This window comes from Myxine glutinosa, chromosome 6 (assembly GCF_964187855.1).
Source record: "Myxine glutinosa chromosome 6, kmMyxGlut1.1, whole genome shotgun sequence".
NCBI classification, from domain to species: Eukaryota; Metazoa; Chordata; class Myxini; order Myxiniformes; family Myxinidae; genus Myxine; species Myxine glutinosa.
In genome coordinates, this window is record NC_136266.1 from 80708883 (window position 1) to 80723426 (window position 14544).

General features: G+C 44.4%; 1 protein-coding gene across 23 annotated transcripts in view; it reads right to left on the reverse strand.

Moving 5' to 3' along the window:
* Positions 1 to 119: 119 nt before the first annotated feature.
* RAP1GAP (RAP1 GTPase activating protein) overlaps positions 120 to 14544 on the reverse strand; it is a 572300-nt gene continuing 557875 nt past the window's right edge. For all 23 annotated transcript variants that reach the window (XM_078780052.1, XM_078780046.1, XM_068120452.2 and 20 more), the window contains 3 exons: positions 10608 to 10737; positions 3860 to 3968; positions 120 to 2245 (listed from right to left, as the gene is read on the reverse strand). In XM_078780052.1, the coding sequence (XP_078636178.1) occupies positions 2184 to 2245; positions 3860 to 3968; positions 10608 to 10737 (301 nt within the window). In that variant the 3' untranslated portion in view covers positions 120 to 2183. The remainder of the gene's footprint in view (positions 2246 to 3859; positions 3969 to 10607; positions 10738 to 14544) is intronic.

A 14544-nucleotide genomic window follows, 5' to 3' on the forward strand; every position in this document is an offset into this window, starting at 1 on the left:
CAAAATGGTGGTTGCGTAAATTCCTTCAAAAATCTTATTCTCCCCACCCACCAGTTAAAATGCTACCAAATTTTTATGAAAGACTGGTCACTTTTTGTTGAGATACACAGAGACAAGAAGATGGCAAAGTTTTTTTAATTCATTTATTACAAACCTTTTCTTAATGCAATAAAGGTTCAACTCATGGACCAGAACATAAAAATCTTGCTTTCCTAATTAATGACCCCTTGGTTTGTTTTATCCCTTATGCATTAAGCCCCAGGTGGAGAAAAATAACTTGCATTAGCAGACTGTATAGATTCCAATTGCTCTACTTGTTAAAGGGATTTTGCCAAGTTTTGTCAACCTCCTCCTGCTGTGGGCAAAAGTCGAGGTAACATCTTTTTTTCTGAACAATTATTACAACCAATGACCTATATGCCCGTCACACAAACATCTCTATGTACAACCAGAAAAAGCCGTGTTCACACACTTGACCACAACCAATTTACAATATGTACATGAACACAAGCAGAACCAGCACGACTATCTTGCAGTGGTAGCACAGACAGCGATAAACGACTGCACGTAGCCACAGCATGGCGCTGCAACTTGGGAACTGCATGATGCTGGTGGGGATCTGAGTGGAGGAAGGAGGACTATTGGTGAACGGTTACCTGGTACAAAGTGGCATTTGACCTGCAAATCGCAAGAATGCAATTTGTATCCAGGTTCAAAATTAGTGTTTAAACCAAATGGTGATGCTATAAATTATAATTGGTGTTCATCTCGTGTTGGAGAATAAAAGGAATGCTTTTATTATGATCTGTTAATTTACATTAAATCCATTAGTATTACTAAAGCTTCTTGCATGTTACCATCCAGTTACCAAGTTGTGGCGAGAGAACCGCACAAACATTGCAAGCTGTAGATACTTGACGCATGATCAGCATCGCTCCTGGTCAATGAGGTGAAGAGTGGACTCCACCGAACTCTTCCATCGCAAAGGGGAGCTTTGGAATGAGACTTGTGAAGAAGGTCCCACATCTGTAATCGTACTTTCATCCAAAGACGACGATAGGGGAGAAATAAATGAAACATTCCAACACCTCAACAAATTCCACCTCGTGTTCTGCCTTGGGTTATGTGCCGTCGAATGAAGTGGAGTCACAACCATTGGAGCTACGGCTGGCTGTGCATCGGATCCGCAAAGCGACGTCAACAGTTTGTGGACCATGCTTTAAGGAGCAGAATGATGATGGAGAAGAGACTGGAACCATAAGCCAATGCCTGCTCGTCTATTATTGAATGCTCAAGGAGAAACCCAAAATCCATTTTGAGATTGTGCACGTTAAACCCACAAAGGGTGTTGAGGTGTCCACACACAACAGATGGGAAAGTCGCATAGCCAACTCGGCCGTGAGACTCTAGATGAGTCTAGAGTCTGAGAGTTAAGTCTGCCACTCAGGCTCCCATTACAGGAACACCACAAAGTGTTGCAAATGGCATCAAAGATTACTCCTAAATTGTCAGCTCTTCAAAAGAGCTCTTTAACAATGATATTCAAAATATGCCAACGAAGTTTCATCCAGACAGAAATCTGCAAATGCTATTAGGCCTACAAATTGTACACAGTGAGATAGTAGTGTAGCAGAGAGGCTTTTGTTGACTTCTCTCCAAAATGATGTTGAAACGACGATGTGCTATTACAGAAATGGACACGACGTTGAACATTGCTAACCCCATCCATGCAATGGCACTTTGCACGGTGCAGGTAGACACTGTAATGAATAAAACACCAATATTACACAGTTCTTTTTCACCTGCTGCTTTCTTTGCTTCATGTCTCATGTCGAATGCTCAGCCTGATGAGTAAATCAGTTCTAAAAGTGCACCAGTTGATAATCATTAAGTATTGCCACCAAATTCACTTTCTCGTTGCTTTAAGTGCATGTCTCCCATTTCCCACCCATACTCAGAAATCTCTACAATGCTGTGGACACATGAACTTCACAACTTCCTGAACTGACTCGCAGTGAGTAAGGAAGAAAAGGGGAGGGCAAGGTATGCCAAGCAGTGACGCCCGCGTTTCTGTGGCCATAAAATAAGGAGAGACTTAATTAAATAAGGTAAAAATAATTCCATCTTCAAACTCTGATATGAACGCCAACAGCATTGTTCCAAACTTCACATCTGAATCTTTTTCACTTGTGGTAAAGGTGCAGGCTCTCTGCTTCTCCTTCCGCCAAAGCTCGTTTGAGTCTTTCTGCAAGAAGAGTCAGCGATAAGTAAATATGTTCAATGTGACCTCGTTAACATAGTGAGGAGGGTCGGCATTTCTATTTGGGTGCTGTAACACCTGATTCAAACTTCAAAAACCCTTACCACACCCTTGGCATATACAGTGCCTTCAGAAAGTATTCACACCCCTTGACTTTTCACATTTTGTTGTTACAGTCTGAATTTAAAATGGATTGAATTGAGATTTTTTTTTTTGGCCTGATCAACACATAACCCATAATATCAAAGTGGAATTTTTGTTTTTAGAATTTAACTACAAATTAGTTTTAAAAATAAGAGCTGAAAAGTTAATTGAGTCAATAGGTATTCTCAACCCCTTTGCTATGACGCTTCAAATTCAGCTCAGGTGCATCCAATTTCCTTTGATCATCCTTGAGATGTCTCCACAACTCAATTGGAGTCCACCTGTGGCCAATTCAATTGATTGGACATGATTTAGAAAGAAACGCACCTTTCTCTTTTCGGTCCCACATTTGACAATGCGGGTCAGAGCAGAAACTCTACCATGAAGTGCAAAGAACTGTCCATAGAACTCCAAGATAGAAGAATTGTGAGAAGGCGAAGATCTGGGAAGGGTTTAAAACCATTTCCAGTGTTGAAAGTTCCCAAGAGCACAGTGAGCTCCATCATTAGGAGATGGAAAGAATATGGAACTACCGAGACTTCCTAGAGCTGGCCGTCCGACCAAATTGAGCAACCGGGCAAGAAGAACCTTGGTCAGGGAGGTGACCAAGAACCCAATGACCACTCTGACAGAACTACAGAGTTTCTCGGCTGAGATAGGAGAATGTGCCGGAAGGACAACAATCTCGGCAGAAATTCACAAATCTAGGCTTTATGGGAGAGTGGTCAGACGGAAGCCACTCCTGAGAAAAAGGCACATGACAGCACGTCTGGAATTTCCAAAAAGGAACGTGAAAGACTGAGCACGAAGTAAAATATTCTGTGGTCTGATGAGATGAAAATTGAACTCTGGCCTGAATGCAAAGCGCTACTCATTTGAGTCTTTCACAGCCTCTGGCAGAAACCGAGCACAGCTCCATCACCCATGTAACACTATTCTTACAGTGACAGTGCTCATTTTGGCAGAGTTCAAAAGACCTTAGACTAAGGTGAAGATTTACGTTCCAACAGGACAATGAATGTGAAAGTCTTTGAGTGGCCCAGTTTGTTTGCCCAGACTTGAAGCCCATTGAGAATCTGTGAAAATAATTGAAGATTGCTGTTCACCGATGCTCCCCATCCAACTTGACAGAGCTTGAGCAAACCTGCAAGGAAGAATGGGAGAAACTCCCCAAATCCAGATGTGTAAAGCTGATACATACCCTGTTTCACTTTAACATTATGGGGTATTTCATGTGGATCAGTGACATAAAAATCTCAATTTAATCCATTTTAAATTCAGGCCGTAACATAACAAAATGTGAAAAGTCAAGGGATGTGAATACTCTGAATGTGCTGTAATTGAGTGGAATTCTGCTATTTGACTTGAAATGAGAAGCCAAGGAATAAGAATCAAAAGTTAAATTAAGAAAACGAAAATTTCCCTTTGACAACCTTGCTAAATGGTGCTGTTTACCTGTGCACACATCAGGTGAGGTGGCACTAGAGCTGGCACCATCTTCCGCCCAAGATCCACCTTGGAACGAGTCTCGCTTGTGAGGCGTCCCAGCTGATGACTGGCTTTCCTAGTATGTGGATAAAGCAGACAATAAAATGGACACTCAAAATTCCAGCATTTGTGATTCTCAAGTTAAAATAAAAAGAGTGTGTGTGTTTGCTGGAGTAGGAGGTCCAGCAGGTCAGCCAGGGCAGCGCTGATGATTGATGACCTGAGTGTCCCAAACTAATCAAGATGGTACTAGCTCCGCCAGGCAGGCAGACGTTCAGAAGCGAGGTTCGACTAGGTAGTTTGAAGGTGGGATCAATGGGGGGTGAGAGGGGTTGAGGTGGTGGAGATGACGCAGAGAGGAGGTTGGAAGTGTTATGTGTGCAGGAGACCAGATAGAAAGGGGACAGGGTGAGGAGGTTGGTAGGAGGATACAAGATGTTACATGCAATTGCAGGTGGGGATGGAAGGAGGGATGGTGTGGGAATAATAGTTTCAGATGAGAGCAGCAAGTCGGTGGTCAGAGTAGAAAGATGGGAGGGACGGATAGTTATGGCATGGGTGGTGGTTCAGAAGCAAATGGTGTGTTATGTCGGTATATGGGTCACAAACGGGAAGGTCTAGGACGGAGAAGCAGGAATCCAGGGACGCACTAGAGAGTATTATGGGAATTGTTAAGATGGAGGTGATGCTGTGCATTGCGGGGGACTTTAACGGGCATGTCGGAGTAGCAGAGCCAGGTGAAGGGGAATGTGTTGGTAAATTTGTTTGGGGAATGAGGAATAGAAAGGGTCAAGAGCTGATGGAGCTCATGGCGAGGAATAGGATGGCCACATATCGGCTCAATTCCCATATCGACATCATCGAGTGGATCGCCGTTGGTTTACATATCGGCTCAATTCCCATATCGACTTCTCACTACCTGTAAAAAAATAGTCGAGTATTTCATGCCACGCGGCCTAGTTGTTGAAGCTTCCGACCTTGAGGCTTGGTTTCTCTCCGGGCATCCAAAGCGGTTATTTTTTCATTCGTGTGTTTGTCAAATTTCAACTCGTTATTTTATCGTCCATGCGTTATTGTGTGTTTATAGTTAGTTTTGGTTTGAATTTCCTGTAACTCGTAATTAATTAATCGTGTTCTGCTCCACGTGTGCGGCCTTGTTGTACCCCCGTCGGTGTTTGTTAACTTAAGTCCCCTACTTCGTGTTTTGCTTGGCTCTTAATTTTTTCCCTTCTACCCCGAACATAATACTCTTTGTCTAACGTTTTAAATCCCCCCCCCCCCCCCCCCAAAAAAAACCAAAAAAACCCATTTATTTTCCTTTCTCCACGTGTGCTGCTGTCTCATCCTGTACTTTCTGTCCAGGTGTGCTGTTCGCCCCGCTCCCATTATCTCCTTGCCATCCACCTTTTGCCCTGTTCACGTGACTCATGGTGGTCCCTCTCGGCCCTCCCCCCATTGGTATTTTGTGCATATAAGATTGTTTACGGTTCTGTTTCAATATTATTTAAATATGTTTAACCTTTCCCTTTCAGTGTTTTATTCAGTGGTATATTACAACACGCTGTTTTTCTTCCTATTTAAAAGGCTTTTCTCAATTTCCTCTCCAACTCATTCCACGTCAAAAAAAAGAAATTCAATCTCTTATACGTCTCCCTCAAAACATGGACTAAATTCACATTCATTCCACCCCTCCTCCATCGTTCTGAATCGGATTGCCAACTTGAAAATCACAACAAACCCAATTTGTTATCAATGTTCGTCTTTCATTAATCATCCACTTTCTAAACTCCCCTCTTGCCCCTCCCCTCCAAATCCCCCCCCTTGCACCTGCACTCCTAAACTCCCCCCTTGCCCCTCCACTCCTAAACGCCCCCCTTGCCCCTCCACTCCTGAACTCCCCCCTTGCCCCTCCCCTCCAACCCCCCCCCCTTGCCCCTCCCCTCCAACCCCCCCCCTTGCCCCTCCACTCCTGAACTCGACTAACAGAGTTGAGGCATTCGGGCCAGAGTTGAGGCCCGAATGCCTCAACTCTGTGTTTGCCTCAAAATCCTTAGTCCCAAACCCATCTCTCTCTGTTCCCACCTTTCCCAGTCGAACCCAACTGCTCCTGAACTCTGTGTCCTTCTCTCCTGACAAGGTGGAGGAGTTTTTGTCAAACCTCGACTCTGATTCTGCAACTGGACCAGACGGCATAAGCCCACGGGTCCTAAAATCCTGCTCTGCCGCTCTATCTCACCCTCTCTCTGTTCTTTTCACCCTATCTTTTGCTCAAGGTCATCTGCCAGCATCCTGGAAATCAGCTAACATTACCGCTTTACACAAAAAAGGTGCAAAAACAGATCCTTGCAACTACAGACCAATCAGCCTGCTCCCAATTATCAGCAAAGTCATGGAATCCATCATTGCTTCGGATATGAAATCTTTCCTCTTCTCCAATGGCTTGATCTCTGATCATCAATTTGGTTTCAGACCAGGTCACTCTACTCTGGACATGCTGCTTCTGCTGTCTCAACAATGGATGGAGGTCCTCAATGCCAAACAGGAAATCAGAGCTGTCTCCCTTGACATATCACGTGCCTTCGATACGGTCTGGCACCCAGCTCTGCTCACCAAACTCTCCTCCTATGGTATCCATGGAAATCTCCATGCATGGCTTGCAGACTTCCTCTCTGGTCGTAGTCAACGTGTGGCCCTGAATGGATTTCTCTCATCTCCCCTTCCTGTTCAGGCTGGAGTTCCCCAAGGCAGTGTGCTGGACCCTGTGCTTTTTCTGGTCTTTATCAATGATCTCTCCGACTCTCTGGAAAATCCTCTCTATCTCTTTGCTGATGACTCCACTCTCTGCCGCTCCATTCCTCTTCCCTCAGATCGGCAGTCTGCAGCCTCCTCACTCTCTGAAGACCTGGACAAAATCACAGACTGGTCAAACAAGTGGAACATGTCTTTCAATCCTGACAAATCTCACTCTCTTACTATGTCTCTCCGAAAAGATCGACTGGACAACCCTCCCATCTACTTTCTCAACAATCCTCTCCAAGAAGTTCTGTCGCTCAAGCTTTTGGGTCTCACTATCTGCCATGATCTTTCTTGGGAAAACCACATTTCCAAGCTGGCCTCCAAAGCCAGTCGCCGACTGGGCATCCTCCGTCGTGCGAAGTCCTTCCTCGGCACACCTGAGCTCCTCACCACATACAAGGCTTTCATCCGCAGCTCAATGGAATACTGTTCTCCCCTATGGGCTGGTGCTCCTGCCTCACACCTGGCTTGGCTTCACGCTGTTGAATCCAAAGCTTTCAAAATCATTGGAATCTCCCGCGATGAAGCTATCTCTGAGGGCCTTTCACTCACTCACCGCAGGCAGGTAGGTGGTCTTTCTGTCTTCTACCGACTCCTCTCCGGCCTTGCTCCCCCAGCTCTCTCTGTGCTCTGTCCCCCAAATATTCCTACAGGTCGCACAAGATCTGCCAGCAACCCTCTGATGGTTAAACTGCCGAAATCTCGGCTCTCTGCTCACCTTCACTCTTTCATTCCTCTTTTCTCCCGCCTCTGGAACAAACTCCCACACTCCATTCAATCCCACTCCTCCTTCCAGGTCTTTAAAACAGCTGTTCACCACCATCTCTTATCTTCCCCCATCCAAAACCTTGATCTTTTCTACCCCCACTAATTCACCCCAGATCCACCTTGTTTGAAATTCCAACTTCTTTCCTGGAAGTCCTGTCAGTGTCCATATGTTTTATACCTCTCTCACCCCCCCTTCCCATGCCTCCCCCCCCCCCAAAGCGCTCTCCCTCCCACATCTCTCGATGTCTCCACGTCTCTCGGTCCCTGCTCTCAAAAGTTGTGTTTGTGTCCTTCCCCCTCTATCCCCATCTTGTCTACCGCTCCCGATGTTATTTGTTTTCTGTGTCGGTTTGTCTTTCTGTGTGATTAATGTTCGCTCTTTCACGAGCCTTGATCTTGTATAAAAAAAAGAAAAAAAAAGAAAGAAGTTATTGTTGCATATGTGAGAGTTATTAATACAGTTACTTGTTTGGTTCTACAATTGCATTGGTGTGGTTTTACCATGGTTTATTGGAACACTTAAAATAAATCTTTCTGCCGTGTTCCCTCTCGAGACTCTGAGGTGCACCGTAACCAGGGTTGGGGGAGGAACACGTAACATTAAGGATGGAGGTGGGAGGCGAGTGACAGAGAGGGGCGCAGTATTGAAGGTGTGGGAAGGATATTTCAAACAGATGTTGAACCGTGTAGGAAGCAACGGGGAGCTGGAGCTACCAAGTTATGTGGAGGGGAAAGTGGAGTTGGTGGAGGTCAGACACTAGATTGTAGCCAAGTATGGACAATCTCAAGGCTACAAGTCCATCTCCAGAGACTTTGATGTTCCTGTGTCCATGGCACTGTAGCCAACCTCCCTGAACGTGGCAGCAAGAGAAAACGTGATCGAAGATTGCAGCAAAGGATTGTTTGAATGGTGGAGAAAGCACCTTGATCAAATGCCAAATGGATTCAAGCTGACCTTCAGACATGATGTACGACAGTCTCAACTCTCACCATCCATTGCTAACTCAATGAAAGGGGGTTCTGTGGTAGGAGACCCAGGAGGATCCCACTGCTGAGAAAGCCCGATTAGAGTTTGCCAAAACACACCTGAACAAGCCAAAATCCTTCTGGGCGAATGTCCTGTGGACAGATGAGATCAAATTTGAGCTTTTTGGTGAAGCACATCATCTCTATGTTTACAGAAAACAAAATGAAGCATTCAAAGAAAAGAACACCTTCCCTACAGTCAAACATGGAGGAGGTTCAGTGAAGTTTTGGGGTTGCTGTGCTGCCTCTGGCACTGGGTGCCTTGAATGTGTGCATGGCATCATGAAATCAGGAGATTACCAAGGCATTTTGGAGCGCAATGTTCAACCCAGTGTAAGAAAGCTGGGTCTCCGTCGAAGGTCACGGGTCTTGCAGCAGGACCATGACCCCAAACAAACTTCAAAAAACACCCAGGAATGGTTCAAGACAAAACGCTGGACTGCTCTGAAGTGGCCAGCAATGTGTCCAGATCTAAATCCCATTGAACACCTGTGGGGAAATCTAAAAACAGCATTTGGGAGAAGGCACCCGTAAAATCTGGGAGAACTGGAGCAGTTTGCACAAGAAGAGTGGGACAAACTGCCAGTAGAGAGGTGTAGGAAGCTCATTCATGGCTAAATGAAGCAAAGGTCGTGCTACCAAATATTAAGTCTTGGGTGTCAATAATTTTGTCAATGCTATTTCTTTTTATTTTCTGATTTAAAAGGAAATATTAAGTTCTGAATCAAAAACAAAGGTTCTGTAAAATTAACAGTGAAATAAAGAATTGTGGAGACCAAATACTTTTGTCATTTTCAACTTATGTTTAGAGAAAATGGTGAGTTATGTATTTGAAAAAAGTGCAAGGGTGCCAATATTTTTGGCCACGACTGTCTGGAAGGGGAGGGACAGGTGAAGATCTGGGGAAGTACAGGGGTATTGTGCTCCTTAGCCATGTCATGAAGGTGTTGGAGAGGGTTCTGGATGGGAGGATGAGGAAGATTGTGGAAAAGGAGATCGGTGAAGAGGAGCAGGGGTTTAGAAAGGGTAGGGAGACGACATATGGGATGTTCGCCCTGAGACAGTTGGTGGAGAAGAGGTTGGAGGTGCAAGGTGAAATGGCATTGGGATTTATGGATCTGGATTGTCACACCTGTTTGTTTGTTTGTTTGTGAACAGGATGTCTCAAAAGGTTGTGGACTGATTTGGCTGACATCTGGTGCACAGGTTGGGTGTGTGACAAGGACTAAATGATTCCATTTTGGTCCTAGAATACTAGAATTTCTAAGTGATTCTTCAGCATAGAGAGATGTAGGCAAAAGCTATATATATCAGGATATCTTAAAAAGTTATGGAAGAGTGACGACAAAACTTGGTGGACGAGTTGGTTAGGTGACGAGAGCAAGCCGAGTAAATTTTGGTCCAGATCCGGCCTATCATTGGGATACAAAACAAACTGTTCAGCCTGGCGGAGGTATGCATGTTGGAACCCATCTGTGGATCGGTCCCATCGGCCGATGGGTCTGACCCGTTTGGCGACCCATCTGTGGATGCACGAGAAATGACAATGCAGACCCATCGGCCGATGGGTCTGCGCCATCTGTGGATGTGTTAGTTAGGGTTGTTAGGTTGTGGGTGTTAGGGTTGGTTAACCCTAACCCTAACCCTAACCTAACCCTAACAACCCTAACCCTAACCCTAACAACTAACCCTAACCCTAACCCTAACCCTAACAACCCTAACCCTAACCCTAACAACTAACCCTAACCCTAACCCTAACATGTGGGTTAGGGTTGTTAGGGTTAGGGTTAGGTTAACTCATCCACCATTGATGCATTGCATACACATTCCTTCAAGGTGAACAACACATCCGCAGATGGCGCAGACCCATCGGCCGATGGGACCGATCCACAGATGGGTTCCAACATGCACTCTACCGAGTGGTGCCGTTGTGGTTTCGCTTGCATTCATCCTGGTTAACAATGGATTTTATCAGCTAAAAGTTTTACAAGCATGTTTATCACCATGTTTAAAATGTTTAAAATCACCGTTTCATTTTACGAGCATGTTTGAAATAACCTGCACAAAATTTTTCCAAAATAGATGTCAAAGTGGACTCTGCCATCTCTCCAGGCACACAGCTCACCAAGCCCGTGTCATATTCTTCCACAACCTCTCCCTCTTCAACAACGCTGGTAAAGCTGCTCCCATTGGATGAGGAGCGGGAGAGAGGTTGGCCACCGTTCGAGACCTTCTGCGCGGTGCTCAGAGCAACCCTACAACATGAAAAAAAACAAAAACACAAACATGAATCACGATATTTTGGGTTACAGCATCACAGTCCAAGCAGATATTTATCCCACGAGTTAACTGTATTATAGTTTTTGCTTTTGAAATACAAAACCTCGGTTCATGGAAGAGCAACTTTTTGGAGGGTGGATGCATGGAGGGTGGATGCATGGAAGGTGGATGCATGGAGGGTGGATGCATGGAGGGTGGATGCATGGAAGATGGATGCATGGAGGGTTGATGCATGGAGGTTGATGCATGGAGGGTGGATGCATGGAGGGTGGATGCATGGAGGGTGGATGCATGGAGGGTGGATGCATCGGCCGATGGGACAGGGTGGATGCATGGAGGGTGGATGCATGGAAGGTGGATGCATGGAGGGTGGATGCATGGAGGGTGGATGCATGGAAGATGGATGCATGGAGGGTTGATGCATGGAGGGTTGATGCATGGAGGGTGGATGCATGGAAGGTGGATGCATGGAGGGTGGATGCATGGAGGGTGGATGCATGGAGGGTGGATGCATGGAGGGTGGATGCATGGAGGGTGGATGCATGGAAGGTGGATGCATGGAAGGTGGATGCATGGAGGGTGCATGGCAATACGTGAACAGTAAGCCAGTGGTAAACAAAAATGGGCCAAGGATGAATACTTGGTGGCAATGGGGTCTCTCCTGGGAGAGACGAGAATTCTTAACATAGTCAGGTAAACAGTGTCGGTGGAGGAATTAGCGAGCTAGTAAAGAAGGTGGTCTTGTATGCCGCAGGCAGGAAGCATGGGAATACGAGCTTTGTGTGAGACTGTTGAATGCCCAAGATGTGTCCACAGACAACTGTGATCTCCTGACTCTTGTCTGAAATTCAGGGTGTCCATCTATTTTTGGAGAGATGCAGCAGCACATCCAAGGTGGAGTGCCTTTCGACAAACGTTCAAGCAGTGACGGAATCCAAACAAGAGTGTCAGAGATCAGGCGGTTTAAGAAGAGGAAGGTCGATGCAGCGACGATGGATTCCCGACTTTGCATGGAATTATAAGCGAATTGGGGTGTAGTTGAGAGGACCTGTTTTTGATTCCTTTTTGTGTATTGAAGTGGTATTGGAATCATCTTCCAAGCACATGTGACGGGGCCAGATGCGTAGGACAGGCTGGAAAAAGCAAACAGAGTATAGACAAGGACAGCAGTGCAGGATTTTAAAACGTCATCACTAATCCCATTTGGGAAAATGGCTTCACAAATGTCGCCATGGTAACATCAAGGCTGATGAGAACTTTTTTACATTGCTTCTCTGTGGGGAGGGTCTTCTCTTCTTCTTTCTATATAATAATACACTAAGGCTTTTCTGTCGTGGTATTTTCTACCACAGGCTTCTGCTAGTACTCCATATAATTTGTGAAGTGTCTGTTTGTCACCCTGCGCTCGCGAAGCGAAAAGCAGGGTTGGGCATTCGGGTGCAAGCGTTTGTATGGTGTAGTGCCTCAGCCTGCAGATTTTTTATTCATAATTATGATGTCATATGTCACGTGGTATGGACACCATCTTGGAAAAACGTTACCCCTCTATATCTCCGAAAACGCTCAATCTTTATTTTTTTAGATTGATCTCAATCTAAAATCAATATAATATAATTATATTGTAATATATAACATAATCTAGATCAAACCGCTCAATTTTTAGCCGCGTCGCAGACGCATACGTCTGCCGCGTCGCAGAAGTGCCCTCTGCTGTTGTTGTTGTTGTTGTTCTTCTTCTTGTTCTTGCAGAGAAGACAAAACCTCAAAGCTCCACCCATTCTGGGAACCATAGCTCCACCCATTCTGGGAGAGCCTTCATATAAACAAATATCCACCATTTTATTAACTCGCATAGCTTTGAGGCCTGTTTTGTAGGCCCGTGGTGTCTTCCTCTCTCACACAGTTTTATTTCAAATCAAATTCGATATATCATTTCATTTTTCACAGCCGCTAACATAGTTTTAGACTCGGTTGAAAAAAAACGGGAAGAAAATCCGATGAAAGTTGCCCTTTATAGAACGAAATGAATTCTCAAAGGCCTGTAACTTTAAGTCCATTGAGATTTTTTTTTTTTAATCGCGGCATGGTCAGTCATACATCGCCCGAAATAAGAGACGGGAAAATGCCGAGATTTATATATTTTGTTTAAATCGCGGCATGGTCAGTCATACACCGCCCAAAATAACAGACGGGAAAATGCCGAGATATATTAAAAATTCGTCCATTTGATGACAATCGTCACGATGAAATATTTAATTTATACGTCGTCACAATAATGTGGAGAGAGGAGCATAGCTTCGTTCACGTGTCGCCACACACGGGAAATTGCCGAGATATATATTTTTTAAATTGCGGCATGGTCAGTCATACACCGCCTGAAATAACAGACGGGAAAATGCCGAGATATATTAAAAATTCGTCCATTTCATGACAATCGTCACGATGAAATATTTAATTTATACGTCGTCACAATAATGTGGAGAGAGGAGCATAGCTTCGTTCACGTGTCGCCACACACGGGAAATTGCCGAGATATATATATTTTTAAATCGCGACATGGTCAGTCATACACCGCCTGAAATAACAGATGGGAAAATGCCGAGATATATTAAAAATTCGTCGCCACACACGGGAAATTGCCGAGATATATTTTCACTTTGCACAAAAATAACATCAAGTAATCGAATCAATAGGAATGTCCTGTGCCTATAACATCGACGTTATAGGCACAGCTGCATCTAGGCATTGTGTAACATCGACGCGGCTTTTGTTTTAATTAAAACTTTTTGTACTTGTTAGCTTTCACGAGCCTCGATCTTGCATTTAAAAAAAAATGAAAAAATTGAAATAAAGCTCATTGTCAAGTACGCCCCATGGGGAATAAGATATGTTAATGCTGATGTCATCGGTGCCTTCGTTATGACGTCATAATTTGACAAGTATAACGCTTCATCCGATCAGTATGAATTTTTCTTCTCTGCAACTGTTGGTCTGATGGACACAAAATTTTCACCATAGGAGTACCTCCTCCTGTAGAATATTTTAATGATGTATAATTATGACATCATAGGTCACGTGGTACAGGCGCCATCTTGGAAAAACCAAAATATGTTGCACCTCAATATCTCCGAAACCGCTTCATGGAAAAAATTGAAACTGGCTTATTGTAAAGAACTCCATATGGGGAATAAGTGTTGTTAACAATAATGTCATTGGTGCCTTAATTATGACGTCATAATTTGACAGGGACAACGCTTAGTCCAATCAATTTGAAATTTGTCGAGCGCAATCGACAACAATTATATTATGGAATATAAATTTATGATGTCATCGCTCATGTGGTCTGGCAGCCATATTGGATCAAAGAAAAAACCCTTTAAAAACAGAAGAGTTGGCTCGCCCCAGGTTGACTGCGTAGGTTAAGTATTCTATGAATACCATCTAGTTTTTTTTAAATTGTTTTTGTTTGACTCCTATACATTATTTAACTGCTGGACGGAATGAGTTAAAAACTGGTGGATGTACTTGGGGTGTGCACGGGAAGGTTTTATATGATAAAAAGACATAGCCATGGGGTTCAGGATGGGAAGGGAGCACATAAATTCTCTATGTAAATGTGTATCGTACAGCGGCCCTACTGTTGCGGGGGGGGGGGGGGGGGGGGTGGGGGGATTACAAGTTGCAATAAAATATGCTAAGTCTCTCCATGAATATCGTAGCAATGACATCATAGAAATGGGGGAATTATCAAATTTAATATCATACTGTTTGTGTTTGTTTTA